This window comes from Ambystoma mexicanum, chromosome 1p (genome assembly GCF_040938575.1).
Source record: "Ambystoma mexicanum isolate Mex_15411 chromosome 1p, UKY_AmexF1_1, whole genome shotgun sequence".
Taxonomy (NCBI): domain Eukaryota; kingdom Metazoa; phylum Chordata; class Amphibia; order Caudata; family Ambystomatidae; genus Ambystoma; species Ambystoma mexicanum.
The window spans coordinates 166,028,042-166,055,899 of NC_090921.1; the positions used below are offsets into that span (position 1 = coordinate 166,028,042).

The 27,858-nt window shown below is 47.0% G+C and overlaps 1 protein-coding gene across 4 annotated transcripts in view; it reads right to left on the reverse strand.

Annotated features, from left to right (window-relative positions):
- Positions 1-27,858, reverse strand: part of GIGYF1 (GRB10 interacting GYF protein 1) — a 1,784,248-nt gene that overhangs the window by 1,470,227 nt on the left and 286,163 nt on the right. For all 4 annotated transcript variants that reach the window (XM_069645982.1, XM_069645992.1, XM_069646001.1 and 1 more), the window contains one exon: positions 16,839-16,950. In XM_069645982.1, coding sequence (XP_069502083.1) covers positions 16,839-16,950 — 112 coding nt within the window. The remainder of the gene's footprint in view (positions 1-16,838; positions 16,951-27,858) is intronic.

Genomic DNA, 27,858 nt, shown 5'->3' on the forward strand with positions numbered 1-27,858 from the left:
CGTGGGGCAAAGGATTCTCTTTGGAGAAACAGAGGAAGAGGAAGACGGAGAAGGGGATCTTCGACGTCTCCTTTTCGAGGAGTGATGGGACCCACTCCGAGACCTGGAGCGCGAATGGTGACAAGGAGACGAATGTCTTGACTTCGTCGAGGAAGAAGCTTTAAAAGTCTTACCTTTCTCCAGCTTCCTTCTACGCTCTTTCAGGGCCTTAGCTGTCATGGACATACAGTCCTCGCACTCCAAACAATGGTGTCCAGCTCCCAAACACCACAGAAACTCTGTGAGGGTCAGTCAGCGACATCTTTTTCCCACAAGTTCGGCATTTTTTGAAGCCGGATCGAGGAGTTGTCGGTTTCGACGAAGAAGCCATCAAGTACGGATCGAATAACTCGAGGTAAATAGGATTAACCTGACAAAACTGAGTAACGGTATTCCGAGGCACTGAGTAAGCGCGGAAAAACGGAACTGAGCAACGGATGCTGCGCGCGGCCTTTATAGGTAGGATGACGTCGATACGGCGGCTGTCGAGGGACATCGACTCAGAGGACGACGCGCAGCGGCCTCTAGAGAAAAATTTTCCGAGGCCAGCAGAGCTGGAAGGTGATATCTAAGATAAGGAATACGTCGGAGGACACAATCCCTTCGAAGATAAAGTTTTAGAAAACATACTAAGTATCTCTCCATCCTGAAGACCCGTAGTTCCTCAAGGATAAAGAAAGGAACCTCAAAGGAGGACTCGAAGGGTCCCCAGCAACACTGCCCATAAGATGCTGCGTGCTGCAATAGTAAAATACAGATGCCTTTAAGAGTTATGGAGGAAAATAGAGTCCATCGGACAGGTAAAAATAGAAAGTTCCAAAAGACAGAGCCCATAGAATGAATGGCTCCACTCATTCAGGATTTTAGAAAAAGGTCCAAAAATCCAGCATGAAGGGCTGGGGGTCTCACTAGGAGATGGGATGAAGCATAAAAATGTTACATCTCCCTTGATGTATACATTAAAATTAGGGGTTGATAAACACACGGAGCTCATGGTCTATTTAATCCATCTCTAGTGGCTTGTGATTCAAAAATGAGCCTGGCTTTTTTTGTCGCATTTTGAGCAACCTATTGTCACATCTAATGTTACAATAAAATTTCTGGATGCTAAAGAATCTAATACCACCAGGGTCACCAGTTCTAGATTCTGATTCGCTATGGGATTTAGTGAATTTTGTGTCCGAATTGCATATAAATGTTCCTGAATTCAGACTCTTCACTCACATTTAGTGCTGCTAATATAGAATTTATGACACATACAAGACGGTATGCAACATGTGTGGTTTTGCTGTTCACAAATCCCTGTATTGGGATTATCATAGTCAGTGCTTGTTATTACTGACTGCATATTGACAAAAGGTTATACGAACCGCATTTATGAAATCCTAAGGCTGGTGGAAGCCGGGCCCTAGTGTTGGATCGCCTTATTTTAGAGGCTGCTTGGACTATGATGCCAAGACTGGGGATTCTTGTAAAAACCATTTGTGGTTTGCCCGTAATGAACAAACTCAAATCCGAATCTAGTCTTGGTACTCTCCAATGACGCCTGAGAAGAACTAGTTACTCTTACCTTGTAACGTTCTTTCGATGGGATGTTCCTCCGACGTATTCCTTATCTTAGATAGAAATCCTCCAGCTTTGCTGGCCTCGGAAAATTTTTTCGCCAGAGGGCGCTGCGCGTCGATGATCGCCGAGTCGATGACCCTCGACGGCCTCCGTGCCGACGTCGACGTCATCCTGCCTATAAAGGCCGCGCGCAGCGTCCGTTGCTCAGTTCCGTTTTGTAGTCCCCAGTAATGTTTTTGGATTAGACTAATCACCTTGAAGGAGCATAGGCTGCAAACCCACAGGAAGTCATACTGCGGGGATGGATGGGAGGGTCGATAAGGAATACGTCGGAGGAACATCCCATCGAAAGAACGTTACAAGGTAAGAGTAACTAGTTCTTCGAAGGGATTGTGTCCTCCGACGTATTCCTTATCTTAGATAGACTCCCATAGCAGTGGTATTGTGACTGGAGGCGGGAGTAATAAAAGTTATGTTACCCTTCAAGAATGGACAGAGTGTAACACAGCCTTGCCGAATCTAGTTTCTTGACTAGAGGAGGAATCCAGGCTATAGAATTTGGTAAATGTATGTGCGGACGACCATGTGGCAGCCGCACATATATCTCGAATTGGCACCCCTCTTTGAAGGGCTGAGGATGTTGCGATACCCCTGGTAGAATGAGCCCTTAGATTTTGAGGAGGCTCCTTTCCTGCCAATTTGTAGCACTCCAGAATGGCTAAAATAATCCATCTGGAGATGGTTTGTTTTGTTATTGGAAGGCCCAACTTATGTCCTGCATAACCTACAAAGAGTTGGTCTGCTTGTCTGATCTTAGCCAATCTGCTGATATAAAAGCTCAAGGCTCGCTTAGGGTCCAGCCTGTGCAGTCTCTCTTCCTCCTTCCCCGGATGAGGAGGAGGGTAGAAAGAAGGTAATGTAATCTTCTGAGTGATGTGAAACTCCGAGACTACCTTCGGGAGGAAGTTAGGCTTCACCTGAAGAACAACTTTGTCCTTGTAAAAGATTGTATGTGGAGGTTTACACGATAAGGCTTGCAACTCGCTAACCCTTCTAGCAGATGTCAATGCTATTAGCAAAACAGTTTTGAGGGTGAGAAGCTTCAATGAACAAGAGTGTAGTGGTTCAAAAGGGGCACCCTTTAGGAAGTTTAAAATTAGGTTTAAATCCCATAAGGGAACTTGAAAAGGTTTCGGGGGATAAACATTAGTTAATCCTTTCAGGTATTGTATTACCAATGGAATTTTGAAGTATGAAGGCTCCTCTGCAGTGCGCTTAAAGATTGATAGCGCTGCGAGATAGCCCTTAATTGTGCCAACCTGTAGGCCTGAATTAGCCAGGTAAAGTAAGAATGACAACACCATAGGTGTACCACAAGAAAAGGGTTCAATATTCTTTTCTCTGCACCAGCTGCAAAATTTGTTCCAACGGCAGCGGTATAGAGTTTTAGTTGCCGGCCTTCTGGCCGAAAGCAACACCTCCATAACATCATCCGGAAGGTCCCAATCCTTGTACCTCAACCTTTCAGACACCAAGCGTGAAGGTTGAGGGTCTTGATGGCTGGATGGAGAACCTGACCTTCCTTCTGCGAGAGAAGATCCTCTCTGTATGGCAGTCGAATTGGAGGGCAGATGGACATGTCTAGAAGGTCCGGGTACCACGTTCTCCTGGCCCAATCCGGGGCAATTAGGATCATGGTCTTCCGAAACCTTCTCAACCTCCTGATCATTTGAGGAATGACAGGGACCGGAGGGAACGCGTACAGAAGTGGGAACTCCCAGTCCACTACGAACGCATCTCCTAGAGCTCCTCTCGGGGGAAATTCCCTTGAGCAAAATCTGTCGCACTTCCTGTTGATACTGGTGGCGAACAGATCCACTTGAGGGGTTCCCCAAAGGGCGAAGATCTCTTGAAGGACTTCCTGAGCTATCTCCCACTCGTGAGAGACTGTGCTCTGCCTGCTCAGAGCGTCCGCTGTCAAGTTCTTCTCTCCGGCTAGGTGAATTGCCGATAGAGAGATTCCTTCCTGAATTGCCCAAAACCAGAGCTGCATCGCCTCTCTGCACAGTGGTAGTGAGCCTACGCCTCCTCTTTTGTTGAGGTAGTGCATGGCCACTGTATTGTCCGTCATTATTAGGACGTTTCTTCCCCGTACAGACGGCAGAAAAGCCTTCAGCGCTAGTCTGATGGCTCTCAGCTCCAACAGGTTGATATGTAGTCTGGACTCCGATGGAGACCAACGACCGCTGATGGTCAAGTCGTTGGCGTGAGCTCCCCACCCCGTGAGTGAGGCATCCGTGACTACTGTTATCTCCGGCCATGGTTGCCAAAACATTTCTCCTTTCAGGATGTTCTCCCGACAGGCCCACCACTGAAGGTCTCGGGCTACCTTGACCGGGATCCGAAGGAGATCTGTCATCCTTCCTGAGAACTGTGACCACTGGGTTCTCAGTGCCCACTGGAGGGATCTCATTCTCAGGCGAGCCTCCGGCACGAGGAATATGCAGGATGCCATGAGGCCTAGCAACCTCAGAAAGTCGTAGGCTGGGAGATATTGGGCATTCTGAAATCTGATGACCATCTGCAGAATATCTCGAGCCCTCACCTCTGGTGGCAAGGCTCTTCCCAGGGAAGTGTCCAGGACTGCTCCAATGAATTGGAGTCTCTGTGATGGTATCATCTGTGACTTCTTTAAATTGAGGGAGAAGCCCAGCTTGTGAAGGAAGTGGCAAACATAATCTAGTTGTCTCTGAGCCTGTTCCGAAGATACAGCTCTGATCAACCAATCGTCTAGGTAAGGGTAGACATGAATCCCTTCCCTCCTTAGACTTGCAGCCACAACCGACATTAGCTTGGTAAAGACCCTCGGGGCGGAGGTTAGCCCAAATGGCAGAACTCGAAATTGATAATGAGAGCTGCCAATTGCGAACCTCAGGTATCTCCTGTGCCTGGGATGGATCGGCACATGGAAATAAGCGTCCTGGAGGTCTAGAGATACCAACCAGTCCTGAAGCTGGAGGGCCTGAAGGATCTGAGAGAGAGTCACCATCTTGAACTTGTCCTTTCGGAGGAATTTGTTCAATTCCCGTAAGTCTAAGATGGGTCTCAGTCCTCCGTCCTTCTTCGGTATTATGAAGTAGGGGGAGTACCAACCCTTGTTCCTTTCCGCTACAGGTACCAGTTCTATGGCACCTTTCTCTAGCAGGTCTAAAACCTCCTGCAAGAGGAGCGGATCTGGAAGCTTCAAAGGGTTGTTCCCCGGTGGATGACTCTGAGGGATATGTAGGAAGGGCAGGCAGTAACCTTGGGCCACTGTCTCCAGAGCCCAAGCATCTGACGTAATAGCCTGCCATTCCGTCAGATGGTGAGTTAACCTGCCCCCTACTGGTGTTCTGTGAGGGGAGACCTCAGAGTGGTTTTGAAGCGGCTGATGCAGTTGCCGAAGGTAAAGTGGCTCCTGCTCCTGCGGGTGCGGCTTTCTTTCCCCTACCCCGTCCACCACGGGTAAATCTTCCTTGGCCTCTTTGAGCCGGTCGTCCTCTGCCCTTTCCATATGAGGAATAGTAACGAAAGGACCGTCCTCTCCACGATGATCCCGAAGGACGAAAGGTATTCTGACGGATAGCAGCTCCCAATGACTTGGCTGCTGCCTTGGACGTTTGCAGTTTCTCCAAACTGTCATCCGCCTTCTTTCCAAAGAGGGTAGAACCGTCAAAGGGCATATTCAAAAGCCTGGTCTGCACGTCAGAGGCAAAACCAGACTTCCTCAACCACGCATGCCTGCGGATTGTGGTACTTGCCGCCATGGCCCTGCTGATACTGTCAGCAGAATCTAGGCCAGTTTGTAGGGTCTCGCACATCGCATCTTTACCATCCCTGATGATGTTTAAAAATGCGTCCCTTTCCTCTCCTTCTTGGAGGCAGTCAGCCGCTGATGAAGCGCACTCCCAAAGGGTGTGGCTGAACCTAGCGAGCGTACAGGTCGCGTTAATAGACTTTAACGCCATGCTACAGGCAGAAAAAACCTTCTTAGCCATGGCATCATACTTTTTGTCATCCCTATCCTGCGGAGCAGTGGGGTATGCAGATGTGCTGCCTGATGAGGTTGCAGCCTGTACAACCAAGCTCTCAGGAGTAGGGTGTTTTGACAAATATTCAGGGTCAGAACTAGCCACCCTGTATTTTGTTGACAGTTTTTTATTTACTGCCGGGATAATTTCCGGCGTTTCCCAGTTTGTCAAAATCCTTCTCTGTAGAGCAGAGTGAAATGGAACCACAGGATCCTCCTGTGGGCCCTTGTCCAGTATGTCAGTGAGGTCATCCTGCTGAAAGGTAGGAGAAGGTGCAGACCAACCCATAAATTCTATGATTCTAGACATCAGAGCTCTATATGGAGTCTCCGCATGTTCTCCTGGGTCTGGTTTGATAAATTCTGCTTCAGGAGAAGTGTCCAAGCCACTAGCTTCCTGAAGTGCATCCTGAAGATTTTTTAATCTTCTTTCCTCAGAGGCGAAAGTCTCTGGCTCTGGTGATGTGGTCCTCTGTAAATCAATATCTTGGTATGAATCCTCCCTTTCCTCAAAAATCGAGTTTAAAGGGGGATACTTTGGTTTTTGGAATGGTATAAACCCCATTTCCAATGCAGAAGGAGCCATCATCACAGGCCTTGAAAGCGTCGATGTCGTCGACACCGACGTGAAAGTACTCGAAGGCGCCGTGAAAAGCGTCGAGAAATGTGTACTAGGCCTCGAAGAACTCGAAAGGATCGGAATCCCGCTCGAGAACGACGTCGACGTTCTCGGCGTCGAGTCGGAGGTCTTTTGTCTAACCGTTGGCTGTGGAGTAGCCGTGGTTCTTTCCTTCACCGGCGTCGATATCGGCGTCGACGTCGGCGTCGACTCGATCGACTGATGCGCCGATGAATCCTTCGACAACGGCGTCGATGGCGCCGACCTCTGTTTCGAAGGAGTTTTCGACGATGGCGTCGATGATGCTTTATCTCCCGATGGCTCGAGGCGCTTTCGGGTTGACTTTTCCGCCGGGTACTGCGACTCGCGGCGTTTAGATTTTTTGGGTTTTTTACCCGGGGTATCACCCTCAGCTGTCTTCGAGGGGGACGAGGCCGCTTTCTCGAAGACGCTTAGCATCTTTTTCCTGAATTCCTCCCACTCAGCTTGCGAGCTGCGTTTTGTGGGGCAATGAACTCTCTCAGGAGAACTCGACGAAGATGACGAAGGGGATCTCCTACGTCTCTTCTTCGAGTGTCTCTATGTCGACGAGTGGTGGGAGCCACTTCGTGATCTAGATCGAGAGTGTTTTTTATGGTGAGGAGACGAACGTCTCGACTCTACCGAAGAAGCTTTCGAGGAAGTTAAAGTTGACCTACCTCTCTCGAGCTTCCCCCTACGCTCCTTCAAGGCTTTCGCCGTCATGGAAAGGCATTCCTCACACTCCGAACTCTGGTGCGTGATTCCCAGACACCACAAACAGACCCTGTGAGGGTCCGTCAACGACATTTTCTTCCCGCAGTCTCGGCACTTTTTGAAACCGGACCGAGGGGTCGTCGGGTCGGAGGAGGATGCCATCGATATCGAGGTAAATAGTAGATTATATACGTTATCTGACGAGAACTGAGCAACGGTGTTCCGAGGCACAACGAAGCGCGGAAAAACGGAACTGAGCAACGGACGCTGCGCGCGGCCTTTATAGGCAGGATGACGTCGACGTCGGCACGGAGGCCGTCGAGGGTCATCGACTCGGCGATCATCGACGCGCAGCGCCCTCTGGCGAAAAAATTTTCCGAGGCCAGCAAAGCTGGAGGATTTCTATCTAAGATAAGGAATACGTCGGAGGACACAATCCCTTCGAATGTTAATTATCTTGTGATCCGCTATTTTGTCACAAACATTACAGGTTCAGTGTTCAGTATCTGATTTGTCAGATGTAGCCTTGGTGTTAATAGTTTATCTTGATCTGTTGATATGGCCTGAGATATGGCTGCTTTGATGTCTTGGGACCAATATTTGCATGAAGAACGGAGTTGACCTCATTCGGTTTTCTGTACATGTAAGTTATAATTTGATTGTCAATGATCTCAATATCTAAATCGAAGAATTTAATTTTGTTATGACTGTATGCAAGTAATTTCTATACTGTATCTGTTGTCATTGAGTTTATTGGTAAAGGTATCTGGTTGGTCCCGATTCCCAGACCAGAAGACCAGTATATCATCAATATACCGTTTCCAAAACAGAACCCGTTTCTCCATATCAGGTGGACTAGGGGATAGAGCATGTATCGGACTTGAGAAAAAATATATATGGTCAGCATGCAGTCCGATGAGTGACAAAGAATTTTTTTAGCATCTTTAGTCAACATTCCATTGGTGTACCATTTGTCAATGTCTGTATTTGGCTGTGGTCTGTTCAGTGTCTGTAGCCGATGCCTCTCCCTCACTAGAATATTCAGTGCTGTCAGTATATAATCTGATAGGAGGCGTGCGGTTGGTTTGCCGGTATCTGCCATCATATCTGTTTTGAAATGTGTACACTCTCCCTTCGTTGTAATCCTGTTCATCTTGAAAGAACTTTTTGCTTTTTTTCAATTTAATTTCGTCCCGATATTTGAGATTAACGTTTTACTTTGTCTGACTTGAGTGGATGGCTGCGTCGTCGACGGAATTTGTTGTTGACGATTGCACAGATGGGGTCGTGAGCGGATGTGACTTTTGGGTCCGATTCTTCCGATGACAGAGCTACCGGCATCAAACATGCGTCAATAGACTTGTCATCCCCTCCAACCCATGACCTGTGATTTACTAGGCTGCAAACTCAACGCCTGATGTTTATACGCCAACAACGATGTTCATTTGTTCAACACATTTTCCTCCCATCGTCGATCACGTCAACTGCTTCAAGGTTTGCAGAGGCTCACCTGCAGCAGGGGAGTCATCCTGTTGGGGTAAAAGGGTATTTTCTCTACCCGTTTAGGTACCACAACACTCCTCGAGGACCTAGCATCTGAAGCAGCATAGCTTCCTCAATCAGCAACCAGACAAAGCGCAGTTTCCAGTCTTTCAGGGTAGACAGATACAGTCTGCATGTCTGTTTCCTTCAAACACATTTTAAGGCCACAGTTGGCATAGGCCTTAAACATTGACTTCTTGGACATGCTTTCCATTATTCAACCAGATCAAAGTCATCGTCTCCGTTGTTCCTCCTAAAACAATTTTTTTTTTTTACAGAAAACCACCTCTGAAGAGAAAAACTGATGACTCTTACCAGCAAGAAAGATGGATGAAATTTGGAGGGAGGCTGCATGGGCTGTTAAGACAGTTTTTCTGCAGTCTACCCAATAACTTTACAAAACTATATCCGAGGCAACACAGAATCTCCAACTCTTAGTATGAGGGTGTACCAGAAAAGATAATGGTAGCAAACAAAGAGCAGGCAGGCTTATTTTAGCATGGAGAGACGGCTGTAGATAAGCAAAAAGAAACTGTAGCATATATATATAGTCCAAAGAAACCCATACACTTATGTATTGTAAAAATAATGGTTATACTATGTACATATAGGCAAAGATCGATCTTTGAAAAGGTATGTACTGTATCATTATTATAAAAACCAACATAATACTTAAGGTATGCAAACCAAAGTATAACCGTGTTTAGAAGAGCAGTATGTAGTTCAAGGTGAGTAAAACCCAATGATACACAGTTAGAAGTACAAGACACTATTAATGGGGAGTAAAACCATATAAGACTTTTAGAATGACAATGTAATTCAAGGGAGGCAGACCATAACGGCAATAACCACCTTCAGTGTTACTCACTTACTGGAATACTACAGTCATACAAATTCAGTTACAAGTATACACCTTTCATCATATGTAACTTATTCTTCTTTCAGAATGGATAGTTACACTCAGATTACTTTTCAGAACAGTTCAAAACTAAGTAACATACATTTCAGAGGGGCAGGCGGCACCTCGAAGATAAGTGCAAGACTGTTTTACAATGGCATTAAGCCATTCAAGGTAAGCACAACCAAATGTTACACTTTTAGAATGGCAACTACTATTCAAGGTACGTAAATAAAACATATTGGTCAAACTCTAACACTATTTCTATTACGGGAATAGTTAATTATACCAATGATACTTTTCAGAAGTGTGGATCACAATTCACAATTCTAAGGTCAGTAAAGTACTTAAACTTTTCTGAGGAGCAGAATGCAACTCTCGGATAAGTGAGAACTCTAAGACCATTTTAGCAATGCACTAAGCAGTTCAGGATAAGCAAAACCCAATGTTACTCATTTAGAATGACACTAAGCAATTCAAGGAGAGTAAACCTTATTGGTGAGCTTTTATGCTTATTCAGTTTCAGGAATGATGAAACGATACCAACTCAATTACTTTCTGGAACACAATTCAGAGGCAAGTCAATAACCTTGTTATACTTTTAAGAAATGCATTAAGCAATTCACAGGTAAGTAAGAACCTTCAGACACTTTTGTAACTTATTCTATTTCAGAGATACAGTTACAACGCTAACACCTTTAGCCAGTGTGATCAAATCTGATCAAGTCATCACTAAAACCCCGGTATGGGCATCCTCATGCGGGCAGGGGAAGGCAGCGGCTGCCTGATCCTGACCCAGGGGGCGTTGTGAGGGAGGATCAAATGGGAAGAGACTCATATCAGCAGGAAGTGGCAACTCCTTTGAGTCAGGATTACTCTATTCTCCCTGAAACCTTGATGGCATATTGTAAAGTAGAGCCAAGCAATGTAAATGCAATCCATATAACATCACCTAGCTCAGATTACTTTCAGTTCAGCAATCCAGAAAAACTAAACCATGAAAGATTCAAAACCACTATGGACTTCAAGGTCCATAATGCCTATGTTACTGGGACAAGTAAGAGGAACAGAGTGGACTATCAATGGTGCTACTAAGACGACCACACAGTCTAGATATTACAACCCAAATCACCTATGTAGGACATTTAAATGTAGGAATCATCCATAGGTGCAGGAAGGAGTAGCAGAGGCAGAAGGAGAGAGGCCGAAGCAGTTGGAGCTGAAGCAGGAGAGAAAACGGCAGCAGAAGCCCACGTGTTGGGCTTTGCAGTTTTGCAGAGTAAGCGAAACAGTAGGTAGAGCCGTGGATGGCAGCAGGGCGAGAAACCCAACTGTTGGGGAGACGTGCTCCCGACGCGCCTTGACGGGCCACAGCGGTGTACCTCAGCATTAAGGGGTGACGGACGACAAAGGAACCCGGTGAGTTGGCATAAAGAGCTTAAAACTTAATAAAAGAATTTTAAATACCAAACAAATAGAATAAGTGGCCAACACGGGAGGAATTCTACTATCATGATATATCAGCTTGGGGAAAGCCAAGAGACTATAAAGACAGGCAAATATTGTGGAACCCTCCTCACGTGGGATATTGGTGTGGTGAACCTTCGAATAAGTATGGACACTAACAGAAGAGACAATTTGTAGTTGTAGGAGTTTTTTTCTTCCTGGCAGGCGAGTGAACCAGGAAAGAGACCAGTTGCAGTTAGTCCTGGCAGTTGAGTAAACTAGGAAAGTAACAGTTACTTTGAAGAAATGTGGTTGTGGTAAAAAGTGTTTTAGAAAGACTATTCACTTTATTATTTTGACAAGCTGTTGTGTAACAAAAGACTTCTGCTTTGCAACCCTGACAAAAGTATTCCACCAGAATACAAATTGTGGTTTTGGAAGTAACAGTTTCTTTGGTTTTTAACAAGTGTTTAGTGAAAGACATTTACTTTTGCAAGTTGAAGGGCGTATTAGATGGTAGAGACATTTTTCAATGAACTGAATAGAACTAAACTGAATAACAACTTTTTCAAAAGTCTTCTTGAATTGAATCAGGGGAAGGGAACCAAACCACAATTGTGAGAAGTATAAGTGAACTTTTGAAAAGTTGTGTTGATCTGAAATCAGATACATTTATTATGTACACATTGGTTATATAAGTTAGTGTGAGGGTCACACTAACTAAAATTTTATGTTTGAGACCTGGATGGTGCAGAATAAATTGGCTCTGAACATACAAAAAACAGTTGTTGGTTCGCCCAACATGATACAGAAACTGGGTCCTGCATACAACTACTTTTATATTGGAGCAGTTAAAAATCACTCAGTTTAAGAAAGTTAAACCGTTGGGAGTTACTTTGGATCAACACCTCAGCATGAAGTCGCACGTCTGTAGAGTTGTCTCATCCTGTGCTTACTATATTAAATTATTAGCTCATCTTAGACCTCAAATCTCCAAGGCTAACTCAGAGAATATCCCAAGAGCGATAGTGGGAGCTAAGATTGATTATTGCTCCAGCTTCTTAGTGGGAATTAAATCTCTCTGCAAAAGATTGCAGGTTATACAAAATGGAGCCGGTAGGGTGGTTATGAGTCTCTCTAGTAGAGACCATGTCTCTGTAGCTAGTCGTACTCTTCACTGGCTCTTGGGTTGAATCTAGAATTCTGATCTGGTTATGATGCGTCTCTATTTTATCTCCAAACTCTACTTTCGAATAAAAATTATAGAACACCACTGAGGTCCAGCAATCTGATGATCCCAAGGTGCAGGACCGAGAAGGCCTCAACGGGAACCTTCTATGCTTTTGCCACTAGGGCCTGGAATGACCACCGCTGGTCCTAAGAGGCTCCGAGTCTACAGATGTCTTTGAAAAGAAATTGTAGACCTTGTTCATTTAGTTACTAATTTTCTGGGCCGTCTCTGCCCCCCTCTGCATTTCTCAGCCAAGTTCCTTAAGATTTTTTCGTCTTTGTCGGCGCCTATAAGCCTATGGGTCCATGCGTGCGCATTATACATTCATTAAAGTAAAGATACATTTGGACACAAGATCATCTTTTTAGTTTGCTAAATAGGAAAATTCTTGTTTGGATAGGGACAGAGACGTTTATGTCGCCCCTCTATTTCTAATAAATATGGCAAACTTTGAAAAAACTACATCTTTGTGTCTGCCTCACTTATAATCCATCACAGCAGTATGCATTTGTTCTATTTTCACGACTGAGTCTTATACCTTTAAACTACTTCCCTATTATAGGGCAAGAGTGATCTCAGACATAAGAGGGGACCCTAGCAGTCTAGTGGCCAACAGTAGGCAGGTCAGGATGAGACTCAGATGCACCAAAGTCAACAAGTACAGACTTCAAAGTTAGTAGAACGTGTTCAAGGACCTCGGAGAAGGCTCCATATGTGCGTTCGTGTTAGGCGTGGGCGAACCATATGGGCGAACTCACAAACACATCGCCCACTCAGCCGCACAGGATTGACAAGACTTTAGCTAAATATTACCCAAGCCAACGCAGTACCTCAGCAGTGAATAAGAGCTTGCAGACAGATGCCTTCACGATGCAGCAGCACAGGACCAGGGTCCCAGGATTCTTGGTCGTGGTGAGGAAAGAACGGGCACTGGACAGCAGTCGACAGACCAGGCTGCCAACAAAGGAATCTTTGGTGCTTCTCGGAGCTCTGTGGATTTGGTGCCCTTTGAAAGGTACCAGAAGGAGGACGGTTGTCGCTGTTCGGATTTTCTTCACACTCTTGATCCAGCACTCTGGTGAGGGGCTTTCAGGGATTTGAATCAGGTCTCCGAAGGTACAGCAGGAGTCCAACGTTTCTGCAAGAATGGGACTTTGGAAGACGTTGCACAGTACTTTGGCTTGAGGTCCCCTGGTATTGCCGGTTACCAACCCTGGAATGTCACAGCACGCCAAGGGATGGCTCGGTTGCAGGTCATCTCAAGGCTACAGAGTCTCACTAGCCTCTGGGTAGGGCTCGTAGTCTTCGGGACACCCTCCCCCCCCCCCCCCCCCAAGGAGGCATGGAAGGAAGGGTAAGGACAGGCTCCTGTTACACACATCTCCAGTCGTTGGAATCAGTTATCTTTTCTTCATCTTCCTCTTTGAATTCAGCTCCAGTGGTCAGCTTGTCTTCAGCTTTCAGAATCGGACATTTATACTGGAACCTACACACCTTGCAAACTCTGCCCGCAGTTTACAGAAAGATGCTGGTGGCTGTCCAATCAGGATAGCCAGCTCCCCAATAGTAACTGGTTCCTTTCAGACACCAGAAGACAAAGAGCTGCTGAGTTTTAGACTCCTCCCTCACTTCCTGCCTTCACAGACACTCTGGAGCCTTGGACGGAAACACAAGGGTTCCTGCCGAAGACAAAACTTTAACCAGGACCTCTGCCTGCCTGGACGGCAGAAGAACGAAAAAAAAGGACAAGCACACTAAAAAAGGCAAAAACATATGCCACAATTCAAGCAGAATGGTGACCCTTCTGTGCATTACTGCGTCTGATTTGACAACCTACGTGTAATATTAACACAAGTCATAAAAATAGATTCACTGCCACCAGCCATAAGAGTTAGCTTGCCAGAGCAACAAAAATGTTACTTGGTCAGTGAGATAGGGTCTATATCATGCATCTCCTCAACACTCCATATAAGGTGGAGATTGCTGGTCTCGCATATAAAATGTAAAAGTGATGAAAATCCCTCCCTGCCCTTGGGAACAGCAGTTCACTCAAGGTAAATCAAGAGAATATAAAAAGGGAAGCCCCAAGGGAAAACCAGCAACACTGCACAAAGTGTTGTGTGCTGCCATAGTAAAAGGTAATTGTCCAAAAAGTCATAGGAAAGGATATCTTCCAACCTACAAAAAAGGTTACCCATAAAACAAGTAAAAGCAAGGGCGAGTTGGGAAAAAGATTGCCACTCGCTCATGAAAATGGAAAATACTATCACCAAGCCCAGCAAAAAGTTCAAAAAAATCGGAAATTAATATCTTCCTTAACTGGGGCAGAACTAAATACTCGATGTCCAATTGATGGGAACCATCAGCACCCATGACAAGGTGGATGGGTTGCAAAAGGTGTTAAAGTTGTCCTTAAGAAATGGGTGTAAAAATATAGTCAACCAAGGATTCTTAGCCGGACGACAGGCAATATTCACAGCATGTGAATCTATGAAAGATCCAATGCTGGAGAAGATCTGGTTATTACTCTGGCTCACTAGAGAAACCTGACTTTGCAGGAAATAAAATCAATGATGCCAGAGACCTCAGGTCTTAGTCATTGCCCATCTAGAATCTTGGTTGGAGAGGGCTTTTGTCCACAGTTTTCTCTCACTTTTTATTGTACGTTTTGAATTCCATCCTCATCCCAGTTTTAATATGGTCCTCTCGCTTCTGAGTCAGTGCCACTTAACTTGTGTCCTCCCAAATATTCAGCACACAACCAAGTCTTGGCTTAGGCACCTGTCCAAGGGGGCAGCAGTTCCACATCACTTGAGTGCTCCTCATGAGAGAATTCAATATGAATATCTAGTTCTAAACTCCCACAACTAATAGAAACTCTTGAGCACAACTCCAGGCATTGACACACCTATTACACAATTTGAAAGAATAGCAATAAACACACTGCACTATTAATCACTGTTTTGATGTGCTATAAGGTGAGTTGTCCTATAAGGGCATCTCTCAATTCTTTTGATAATTTATTTCTGGATAAAACTATCATATTTTTTCTATTTTTCAAGTTTTTGGTGATACTATGCCAGTCTGTTTTGTTCTCCACATTTTTCCCATTTTACCCTGTCCCACTCACCTTGGCCCAAGTTTGTCACCCGAAGACCAGTCTGGCGTACACCCTGAGCAGGGACACAGTACACCAGGCAATGTCTCTGCTCTTGAAGATCACTATGTTGGTGATGGGTGCAGTATGAAAACCAGTGAACTGAACATAAAATGAATTCTTTATTTTATTCAGCTATCAAGCCAACAATTTAATTTGTTACTCTTAGAAAGATTTTTCTTTTTGTATCTTTCCTTCCATTGACCTACATGGAACCCACAGCTATTTTGTTATGCCTTGGTCCCTGACCAGACTCCCGTTTTAAAAATGCACACATCAGCTTATAGCTAGGTGCTGCAGGAGTGCTTTGCAGCCTTTTTCTTTTTTAGACATTTTTGTTACCTTTGTGATGTGGCTAGGACAGGCTGATGCCAGTAAACATTTATATTGTTGTGGTGCATCCACCGAATGCTGCATTATTCTATTTCAAATACCATATACTCAATCTGGCTGTTGACACTGACATGAGCCCTGTCCTTTAGCAATATTGTTCTTTTATCTTCCTGCCCTCTCGGGTACATAAAATGCCAAATATAGACTACACTTTCACTGGATCTGACTTAGCTTCACAGGCAAAGTGCGGTCTGTGCGGCCTGGCAGAACCAGGGGCTTTGACATGCAACATCAATGCCAGAAAAGGTCTATCCATGATAGGACCACCATTGCCTGTTCGGGTGATGCAGATGCTTGGAATTAGTGGGCTGTGACAGCCCCAGCGCAAATATGTGATAAGATCCATGCAGTTGTTTCCCAGATTGTATATTGGAACCACGTCCCTGCTACAGACACCCACAATTGCCAAAGCCATCTCCCAGTGAAGCTCCACTGCTTCTGCAACAATCCTAGACCCTCATTGATACTTAAGCCCATGGACTTCGGGTCAACCAGTCCTTACCTTTGCATCATAAGTCTACTGCCAGAATGATACCCCAGGAACATCTGTGGGTTGACTAGCCTCTGAAAGGACATAGTTCCTGCACCGGAAGCCGTTTGAGAATGAGCTCAAAACTCTGCCGTTCTACTTGTGGCCAGAGCCAAGCCCCTCCCACTGTAGCTGCTCTACTGCACAAAAAGGTACCTTCCGGGAGATGGACCTTGCTATTCATAACAAACCATACCTGCTGCCCCATGAACAGAGTTTTAGTTACTGCTCCTCTGCTGTGGCCTGGCAGTCTCTTCATGTTGTCAGCTTGACCTCAGTCAGCACTGTTCTACAGGAGTTTGGGATCACAGCTTAGCCCGACCAACACCAACTGCAGCCACTTATGTCCAGCTCAATTATGCTAACAAAAACAGAACACAAAATAGCAGGGATCCTACAGGGACTGTAGTCAAAGGACAATGGTGCTAGTCAGGTCAAACAAGGGCCTAAAAAAAGGTTACATGTCCTCAATTAGTGCCAGGATATGGACATTCTGCATAACCACAAACAGACAACTTTCTGGATAAAGTTAAATCAAAAGGAGGCTGCAAGGAGAAAACAGGCCAAGGCCACATTCTTTAACTCTGCAGCAACACAAAATCCATGATGCTCACCTCTCCCCCGGGCGCTACCACGTCCGCGTGCAACACCACCTGGGGGCAGTCCTGCTCCTTTTCCCATTAGCCGCAGCACAGCAACACTGTTCACTGACATTGAAAAGTTTCTCTGTGGGGGGAGAAGAAACATGTAAAATGCTTAAACACATTGTCTTGGATCTCAAAAGGGGTTTGAGCAACATCTCAAAACAGGCAAGCAATGGGAAATTGCAAGTAACCAATCGATCGCACAAGCAGTGAAATAAGCTATGGTAATGTAAAAGGAAATGAGAAAATTGACCTGAGACGAATAGTGATAGTGATTTTCTTTGTAGTTTTCCCTCCATTGACAAAGGAATACCCCAAACCTTTCGCTCTGCCTTGACCCTGGTCTTGACTTTTTGAGAGAAGTAAAGTCGTATTACTTTACTTTCTTTGCCAAATCTATTTCTTTTAGAGGCCCTGGTCAGCATTATTACCAGTGCAGGAGGTCTGTCCCCTCTGCGAGACTCCTTTGCTGTTTTATTATAGCACTAATCACGGTCTTGTCCAAATCCACATTCCACACATTGGAGGTCGGTTGTGGGCAGATGTGGGGCAAGAGGATGTCAATGATTGGACAGCCAATGTCAGTTTGAAGGGTGCAGATCCTTTCCATTGGTGAGCTGGTGCACACCCCAGTATGAATTTGGGCTAAAGCTTGAGTCCTGCAGCCATAATTAACATTGCTCTTCTCCCAAAACATTAAAGTAAATAACTTCTAAGGGATATTTTAAAGAACTTCAAACTTTAAATAGCTACAAAATTTAAAAAAACAATTACTGTAACCTTCATAATCCGTAAATCGAAACAAAAATTATAAGTTACTCACCGTAGTTCATGTTAAAGGACATTTGTACCGCACACTATCATCACCGGAGTTGTCCCCTGGCGCTCTAGTGACTAACGTACTCTTAGTCCATAGTCCCCTTTTCTCCATACTACATGGGCGTCCCTTCCAAGGGACGGGAGACAGAACCTTTTTCACCAGAAAAAGCCTTCCCCTTTAAATTTATGGGCGTGGCCCAGGGAGCATGCGCTGCTCTGACTCCGCCGCCACACCTCAGTCCCCATTGACGTGTCGACAATAGATTTTAACATTGCCTAGTGACACCAGTACTATTAGGGGGAGGTTGGAGGGACGTATGGAGGGAAGGGGACTATGGACTAAGAGTAGGTTAGTCACTACGGTGAGTAACTTATAATTACTCTTACTGTATGGGTGATTACAACTGATTGTAGCCCCAGGGTGGAGAGGAGACCCTCCTTAAGCAAATGGGTTCCTGAGAACCTCCTGTCCGAAAGTGGCATCAGATCTTGAGCCGGCATCCAAACAGTAATGCTTGCAGAAAGCCGTGGGAGATGCCCAAGTTGCCGCCCTGCTTATGACTTGCCAAGTGACATAGCGTTGGAATGCGATGGCCGTTGCCTTGGCCCTGACTGTGTGGGCATGCATCTTGGCCGGGAGCGGATCGTGCTGACCCTTATATGCTTCTTTGATGGCAGAGACCATCCAGCAGGATATGGAAGACTTCGAGGCCTGATAGCCTGGCCTCGAGGCGCCGAACGTGACAAACAGGGTCATCCGACTTGCGGAAGCCCTTGGTCCTGTCCAAGTAGAATTTTAGGGCATGCCTGACAATCAGGCAGTGCAGGACTCTGTGCTTCATCCTTGGGATCGAGAAAGAACGTAGAAAGGACCATTTAGTCGTTCAAGTGAAATGCAGATGGAACCTTGGTCAGAAATGCCGGGTGCGTCTGCATGACTACTTTGTACTTGTGAAAGGTGGTAAAAGGTTCAGACGCGACCAGCGCCTGAATCTCGCTTACTCTGCGAGCCGAGGTAAGACCGACTAGTAAGGCTGTCTCTATGGTGACCAGACTAATGTCCACGGACGCCATTGGCTCGAATGGTTTGTGCGCCATGGCGCCCAAGAATATATTAAGGTCCCACACAGGGTGCGGTCTCTTTACAGGGAATGTAGTGCCTAGCGAGACCCGTCAGATGTTTGACGATAGGGTTGGAGGAGGAGAAAGTGCCTTCCTCCGAGTTCCTGTAAGCCCCAATGGCTGCAAGATATGTACGGCAGGTGTCGATCTGTACTCCCGAATGAGCAAGGTGCGCCGAAAAGGAGAGCACGTCGTCCAAATTGCAGGCCAAGGGGTCAATTCCCTTGGAGACTGCCCAGTGGCAGAACATGGTCCATTTGCTCTTGTATTGGGCCCTGGTACCTTTGCTCCAGGCGCCCGGTATGATCTCCAGATTGGCCTGAGAGGCTAAAGTGCAGAAGCGTTACCTGCTAAGGTACCACGCTGTGAGGGCTAGTTTCACTGGGGCGGGTGGATGATTCTGCCCCCCTGCTGTGCCAGAAGATGTGCTGGGCCCGTCCAAAGGTGTATAGGTGGCACCTCCGAGAGGCTGAGGAGCTCAGAAAACCAGGGCCTGGCTGGCCACCATGGAATCTATCATAATGAGTTGGTGAGACTCCTTGATCTGAGGCTGTGCACCTCATGTCCATGGCAATGCAGACGGCATGGCCCGAGGTATCGAAATGCGCCACCGTGGATTCCATGAGATCATGCACCACGAGCTTGGCCTCCGCTAGCCCTGCCTTAAAGCGCAACTGGCATTGGGAGGGGAGTTCCGGGAGGAAATCCACAATTCCCCGCCATAACCGTTGACAGCCAGCATGGCGCCTGCGTTGGCCTGACACAGGTGCAAGGAGGCGTTGGAGTAGATGATCTTGCCGTAAGCCTCCAAGATCTTCTCCTTGCCTAGCAGCGCCACAGAGGAGGCGGCTGAGGACAACTGAGGGTTGGAGTAAAGTAATGCTGCAACGATCACCGAGGAGTGTGGCTGAGGATGGATCGAGAGCAAGAGTGTGTCCCCCTCCATCTGCCTGCAGTTGGCATCCAGGCATCAGTTGACCGGCTGGACTGAGTGGGGCTTAAGCCAACCCTTCTTGGCCAGGGAGACCAGATCGGTTTCCAGTGGAATCCCCGTGTTGGCAGAGGGGCGTCTTGTGAGGACTTCAGCCAAAACCCCCTCTGCCGGCTGTTCGACCTCGGGCTGAGGGAGGCCTAGGTACTCCACCAGGCCACAAGACGTTCATGGAGGACCCTGACTGAGGATGGCGTGTCCGGATCATCCTCCTCGTCCGTGTCCTGCGGATCTGGAGGATCTTGTGGAGGGGTAGATGGAGGGTGGGGAACAGAGACCGCAGCCGGAGGCTGATGAGGCGGCGAAGTTTGTGGAGTTGGCTGTGGAGATGGAGGAGGCGGCTGCACCGGGGTCAGAGCCCGATAGAGGCGGCTGTGGTACCGTTACCATGGCGGGGAGGACTTGCCTGACTGAGTCCTTCATTATAACCCCCATCTGAGGAGACCTCATGAGGCCGAGGAATTTGTCGAAGAGTGCCTCCATACTGGCTGAAGAGGTGGCAGTGGGTACCGACAGAGCCGCTGCATACCCAGTCCGTATGGATGCATGGGAAAATTGCCCTGCGCATATAAATGGGGAGACTGTTGGCCACGTACCTGGTTGAGGCCAGTCCCACCTCGACACTACTCCTCTGAATTTGTGGAATGACGTTGGACAGGTGCTCCTATCTGGCACAGCGGGCATTTTGTCGAGCTGCCTGCCACTTCTTGCCCTGCTGGGTCTGGCCTCGTCCAAGACTCTAGCCTGTGGATAACAAGGCCTACCCTGCTCCTCGGGACTCGGCCCGGTAGGTGCGACACCCTCGACCCGGGGGTCGGTAGAGCTGCATTTAGTCGCCCCCTCGGACATATTGCCGGTATTAGGGCATAGCCCCTCGGACCTATTGCCGGTGTTAGGGTGTAGTCCTTTGGCCATTGCGCTGGTAGAAGGGTGTAGCCCCTCGGGTTTAGACCTGGTACAAGAACCTTCCGGCCCCTCGACAATGCGTCTGGGAGGATTCGAGGACCCCTCGAGCCGGAGGCCAGTAGCTGTAGCAGCCTCGGTGCACGTGCCGGTGGAAGGACCTGGCCGGTCCCTCCAGCGTGGGAGGGAACCTGGGAAGGAGTCTCCCTTGCGGGGTGTGCTGGAAAATATCGGCCCTACCTTGGACCTGGGACGATGCTTCATGAAGTTCTTGAGCTCCTCTGGAGGTGACTCCTGGAAGAGCTCCCTCCACCTGGCTAATCTGTTCTTCAGCACCTTCCAGGACAGGGAGTCACACGCCCAACACGAGTGCCAACCATGGTCTGGCCTAAGGCAATGTAGACCCAGGGCATGGGGGTCTGAAGTTGGGAAGAGCCCATTGCAGGATGGACACCCGCTGAACCCTGTAGAAGTCGACATGCGCCGGGGAGGAGCGGGATGCCCTAGGACCGAGTACCTGAATGATAGAAAAGAAAAGACAAAGAAGTATCCGCGCGTGGAATTGCATGGCCGAAGCAAATCCCAGGAGCGCTGGTAAATTCGGCCCATTCCCGTCGACATGGAAAACAGTACTGAGGTGTGGAGCCGGAGGGCTGAGTCAGGGCAGCGCATGTTCTCTGGGCCGCACTCCAACGCGCTTCTAAATTTAAAGGGGAAGAAGGTTTTTTTCTGGTGAAAAAAGGCTCTGTCTCCCGTCCCTTGAAAGCAACACCCATACAGTATGGAGGAAAGGGGACGGGACATAAGAGTATGAAAATATTGTTGATACCATCTCAACAGAGCTTGCTATAATGTTATCTGATGCTATATCCTCACTACAAATTACTGCATGTTGGGGTTCTATTAGTGCATATAGACAGTGTTTAATGGCAATTAAGTCAACAGGCGTTCGTTTTATGCGGCGCCTAGCATTGCTAGTCCCTTATTGCTGCAGTATCAGAAACACCCAAATCCATACCCTCCTGAAGCCCAACACTAATGATAACACAGGACACTGGGTACTGATCCCTCTCACTACGATAATTACTTAAAAGTTGTTTACCTCATCCCAATTACATGCACTTATGATCCTTGATTTAGCATTTGGCCCAACATATGTATATATGCCGGCTGGTCAGAATTTATTCTACCATTGAATGCCCTCAAGTTTTCCTCAGAAAATGCGGAGTGCCTCACCCGCATGTTGATCAGATTGCGTTGGTTTGTCGCACATCAATGCTGGTCCTCCCCATACGAGATCCAGGTCATCCCATAGGCCCACTAGGTCCTCAAGGCGTTCCAGGTTGAATATTATTATCTCCCATTGCTAAAATCAAGGGGATTGCCATCCCAGATTATCCTCTTGATACTATCCGATGCATTGCTACCATAGGGTCTATTATATATATTAAAATAAAACTCTTTTCGTCTGCCCATCCCTGCTGTTTGCTACTAGACCTACAATCTAAGCCAATCTTGGGACTAACCAAAGTCAGCAGTCCTCCCTTAGGTCTCTCCCGGACCTTTACTAGCAGGTATCACAAATGCAATGAAACCTCATAAATCCAGCGTTTCCGTTACCGAGGTTTCCTGTAGGCATACCAAGACAAAATCATGGATACAATTTAGCCAGTCCTGATCAATAAAATGCCTTTGAAGGCCTGTAACATTCCATGATAGCAACCTACAGCCCAGACCGGTAACATTGGTTACCAACATAGGTGGGTCAATAGATGGAGGGTTTATATCATTCAAACAAGCCAATGGTGGCCAATCCTCTTCATCAAGGCCCCATTCCACACTACGCCCATTTCAGTTTGGCTAGATGCTATCCCACCCACTTCAATGCTGGCCAACCTGATTGTGGGTCTCAGTTGGTTACTGACAACCATTTGCCAAAAATAGCCGGATCTAGTCAGCTCTACACCTCCCAGCATATTACCTCTCCTCGCATCTTATAATATCTTCGTATAATTGATCGACAACCCCTGACATGGCACAACAAGTGGATCGCTTTGTTAAGAGATTCATGGTTTTTGTAGTGGCCTATTTGTTGTTTTGGCACATCGTCCATATTTACAGGATGCTTTTGCAAAACTTCGCGATGGTCTCCCTGTCCAGATAGGGCAGTATTCCTAGAGTCTCCTTGATGAGGTCTCTAGTCCACCATGAACGCCTCCAGTACCCTCAAACCTGCGGGGAGGATTCAGTCGAGAGAACCCATCTATGGTGTCTGATAATGCTCTTGGTGCACCAGAGTTATTACTAATTCTGTTCACGAATACGTTATATTCCAGGGGGCTTGGTTATAGAACCACCCTCCATTCTAGGGCCCATCTGCCTCGGACTGGGTTAATTGTTCATTACTAGATTGCTGGTCCTGCAGCTGTTTCATGGTTTTTATGGCTGTGGGTACCCTCTTCTCAGAGTGCAGCGGCTGTGAATTCTGGATAATATCCACTGAAGGTAGATGCCCATTTCCTTCACACAATCAATCCTGGTTGCTGCACTACACATCCAACAACCATTGCAACTTGCTCTTTCAAGCAAGCAACCTCAGTTAATAGCCTCTCAATACATTAACCAAGTTTGTTCAAAACCAAATCCTTTATTTCAAGGAGGCTATCCTCAATACTTTTACCATGAGCAGATAATCTACAGGTAAAACAGGGTGCCGAGGGTGGGTTGTACATAAAATCCATTAGATCCATCTCAATTGTATCCAATACCTTCCTGGGTTTAGTGACCCCTAGTTCCTGCACTTTCCCCCCTCCAATTGATCTACAGTGGTTATGCCCTGCCCACCCACCATATCACTGTCAGGGAAGCTAAGATCTAAGAGCCCTGAGAATCTATCACAAATTGTTATAATGGGGTTAACAATTACTTCCTCTCCTACAACCTCCGATTGTATTGTGTCAGTACATACATTTGCAGGTTTTGTAGGACAATTCAACTTTGAAATCTGCTCTTCTCCACTCCATCCTACTCTAGTGCAATCCGGTTCATCCATATCCCAATTTTTTGTAAATTCCCTTGTTGATGAATTTCGACCATATTTGCCACAGCGTGCTCATTCCCAAGAGTTTGTCTTACTCACACAAAGGACATAGTTCTTACCCCCCCATACCCTTGCACCGATCTATGTTCAGTTAAGAATGGGGCAAGATGGTCCTCTATTGGCCCATACTTCCGACTCCCTGCACCTCTTAGCAATTACTGGTACAATTACATTGGGAGATTGCACCATTAATGATGCAATTTGATGAACTACTCCCCTTTGCCAGTACCACACCAGATAGGCCACATGATGTAGCTTACAGACAGCACTAACAAGTTAGACTTAGGTAGGCCTATACAATCAATATCACATCAACCGTAAGGCCTTGGATGTCTGTGATTAGTGTATTCATTGCTGCAATGGGTTTTAACATTGTAGAGATTTTATTTGGGTTTGCTTCTGGGGTGAAGTAGTTGTGTAATAAAGAGTGAGTCTTCTCTGCATGGCACAGTTAACTATTGTTGTGAAACCCGGCGCCCCGCCTGCATCCGCTCCGCATCCATTCAGCCAACCACTCCAGCCTCTGCAACACTCTCTCCCTTCCACGGGCCCTCACCATTCAAACATACATTCTGGCACGCGGATGCAGGGTGATTCCATAATAAAGTATAGCCAGCAATTCCAACTCACCACGAGCTCGTAAACTAACACCGAGTATACAACAAGTTGCCTTCATTTTTGCCATTTTAATTATATTAATGTTAACGGCTATTTGTACCGCACACTATCACCACCGGAGTGGTCCCCTGGCAGCTTTGAAAAGGGGAGAAGGGTGGGGTTAGTTAGTGGGAATAAGCTGGAAAAGTGAACGAGCAGTGATGCGCTGTTGGCAGCCTCAGCCCGGTAGGTCCGTTGGCTGAGCTTGATGTGTTTTACAGCCGGTAGTCGTGTGCTGTTGTGCAAGTCTATTTGTGGTTTGTTTTGTTGTTGCAGTGTAGTGAAGTTTGTGCAGATGGCTGTGTTTGGTCAGCGTTTGAGAGGTGTATGCAGAGGGATGAAGTTGTTAGTGGATTGACTACCAGCACAGCCATTGCAATTGCAATTGTGTCTAGCTGTGATGCCTGCTATCATTGACTACTCCATCCAAGTGTGGCATCCGTCATCACCCACAGCTCCATCCAAATATAGCACATGCCAACATTCACAAACCCGTCCCTATGTCTATCTAGATGCGACGAACGCTAAAGTTAAGGGTGTCATCTGCATATGGGATATGCTAACATTGTTACACCTGGCTAAATGTGATGCAGGCTAATAGTGATCATTTCCTATAGGTGTGGCACTAATTAACATTGGCTATTAGGTTAATATGTAATGGAATGCAACATTTAAAGTTCACCCAAGAGTGGATTTAGGTTGGTGGTCACAAATCTCTCCAAGTATGCATGGTGTAAATCTATGGCAGTCTACGTTATGGAAGGTAAGGTAGAGTGGCAAGGGCTTTCTGGAGTAGAGTAATTGCTCTACATCCCACCCATGCCACACTTAGTTTTGTTGGTATAGAGTTAGGAGCGTTCAAATGACAAGGAAAAGTGCCAGTAGGCTTTAGTAAAGTACTAATGCTATAATGCAGTTCTGCAGACCAAATAAGGTGCCCACAGTGCCAACAATACTTGAACTGCAAAGTGCATATTATACATAGTGCAAAGCAAGGGAAAGTGCAAAATATAGCGCCTACTCAGAGTGCAAATAGTGCCACCAAAACACAAGATACACAGTGCAAACAGTGCAAATAGTGCAATCAATGTAGGTGTAAAAATGTATAGGAAGGACCGACACTTGAGGCAATTAAAACAATTTCAGCCAGCTTCACCACCTTTTGGGCATGTAAAATATATGAAATGTGCCTATTGAAAACCTATTAATGCTTTAATAAAACTAAACATATGTAGGTAAACACGTAAATATGCTAAATGGAGCCAACCCAACTTGCCTGGAGAGTGGGGAATGCTCGACTGCTCAAGGGGCATCCGTAATCTGTCACCCCCACCCGGGCCTCACAGTTTGAATTTGTTCCTTGAGTCCACCAAAATGTGCCACTATCGATAGGGATTAGTAAGTTAATAAGCAGTATTCAGTTATTGACTTCTAGTCAATATTACTCCCAGGCTGTCAAATCAGTGATGCCAAATTGTCCTGTCACAAGTGTAGATGCCTCAGGGTGAAGTGCTCAGGAACCAAGCTGCTAGGGCTAACCTTTCCGCAGCGGGGTGTACCACTGTGCCACTCTGCTGGGCTGGTCCCACTTGGAGGACTGGAGGTTTACCAGACAGTCGAAAAAGCTCCGAGAACCAAGGTCTGGCCGTCCACTGCGGCGATCAAGATAAGGAGAAGCCGCTGCGACTCCATGTCCTTGCAAATGAACCTGTGTATCAACGGGATCGGAGGAAAAGCGTATGACCACATGTCGTTCCAGTGAATCTGAAACGCATCCCCCAGTGAGCCTCTGCCCTGTCCCATCCAGGAAGCATACTGGCGACATCTCCCGTTGCTCCAGGTGGGGAATAGGTCACCTGAGGATGGCTCCATTCGCTGAAGATCTCCCTCAGGACAGTCTCACTCAACTGCCATTCGTAGTTGTCGATCCCCAACCAGAGTCTGTCCACTTCCAGATTCGACTCCCATGGGAGGTGGGCGGCTGATAGGTAGATGTTCTACAGTGCCCACTCCCATATGTCCATGGATAACTTGCCAAGAGGAGGAGACCTGGTGCCCCCCTGCTTGTTGATGCAATACATGCAGGTGAGGCTGTCTGGTTGATTGCGCACTGGCCTGTTGGTGACCATCGGGAGGAAAGCTTTGTGGGCATGTCAGATGGCCATCATATCGAGCCAATTGATGTACTCTAGCTGCTCCTACTTTGAACAAAGCCTGTGGACACTGATTGTCCAGGGTTTCGCCCCATCCTCCCAGGGACAAGTGTGGTAATGGTTTCTGCCGGTAGGGGGCGACCGGAAAGGTCTGTCCACCAGCAAGTTGTCGTCCGATTTCCACCATAAGAGATCCTGGTGAAGATGCTGTGATATGCGGACTAGGGCAGCTTGGGAGCCTGTATCCGGATTCCAAGGGGCTAAGAAATGTAACTACAGCCTCCTCATTTTGAGCCTTGTGTGTGGCACCACCAGGAGGGAGGCTGCCATTATCCCAAGCAGGTGCTGCTACCACAATGCCGACGTTCCGGATCTGATGAAATGCCTCGTAGCTGCCTGATTGCATTGATCTTGTCCTCAGAGGGGAATATCCTCTCCACCCTTGTATCCCAAATTAGGCCCAAGAATGTTAAGGACTGCATGGGAAGTAACTGCAATTTCTTGAGGTTGATGGAGAACCCAAACTCGTATACTGTGTGCTTCAGGCTGGCCACCATACGCTGGACTCCCTCAGGAGACTCTAGCTGCATTAGCCAGTCGTCGAGGTATGGGTAAATATGGTGGCCCTCCGCTTCGAGCAGGGCTGCCACAGCGTTCATTGACATTGTGAAGATCCTCGGGCCGAATTGAGGCCAAATGGTCCTGATCCGGAGGAAGAAAGGATTAGGCTCCCAAATCAGAACATGCAGGTAAGCATCTTTCAGATCCAGGGAGCACATCCAGTCTCCCCCACACTGTCTCCACAATGAGTGCTGGCGTAACCATCATGAACTTTTGAATGGGTAGGGAAAGGTTTCAAGGTTGAAAGGTCCAGTACATCTCTCAGACCAGCCTGGTTCTTTTTCTGTATGGCAAAGATAAGGGAATAGAAGCCCATGCATCGCTGATAGGCTAGAACCTCCTCCACCACCTGACTCGCCATGAGATGCCGTCCCAATCTGTGGGAGTGAGCGGGGAAGGAATGGCGATATCGGGTGGCGGAAGCCCGCGGAAACCACTGAAAGAATCCATGGGTGCGCAAACATTGCCTGCCAGGAAAGAATGTGAAAGGCAAGCCTGCCTCCCACGAAAGAACTATGATATGGATGGCACAGTCACCGTTTCTTTCCTTCTGAGGGTAACGACCGGAGGGGGTGTCTGTACTCCTGCTCTCTATATGGCAGAGGAGAGGCACAGAGGACCCCA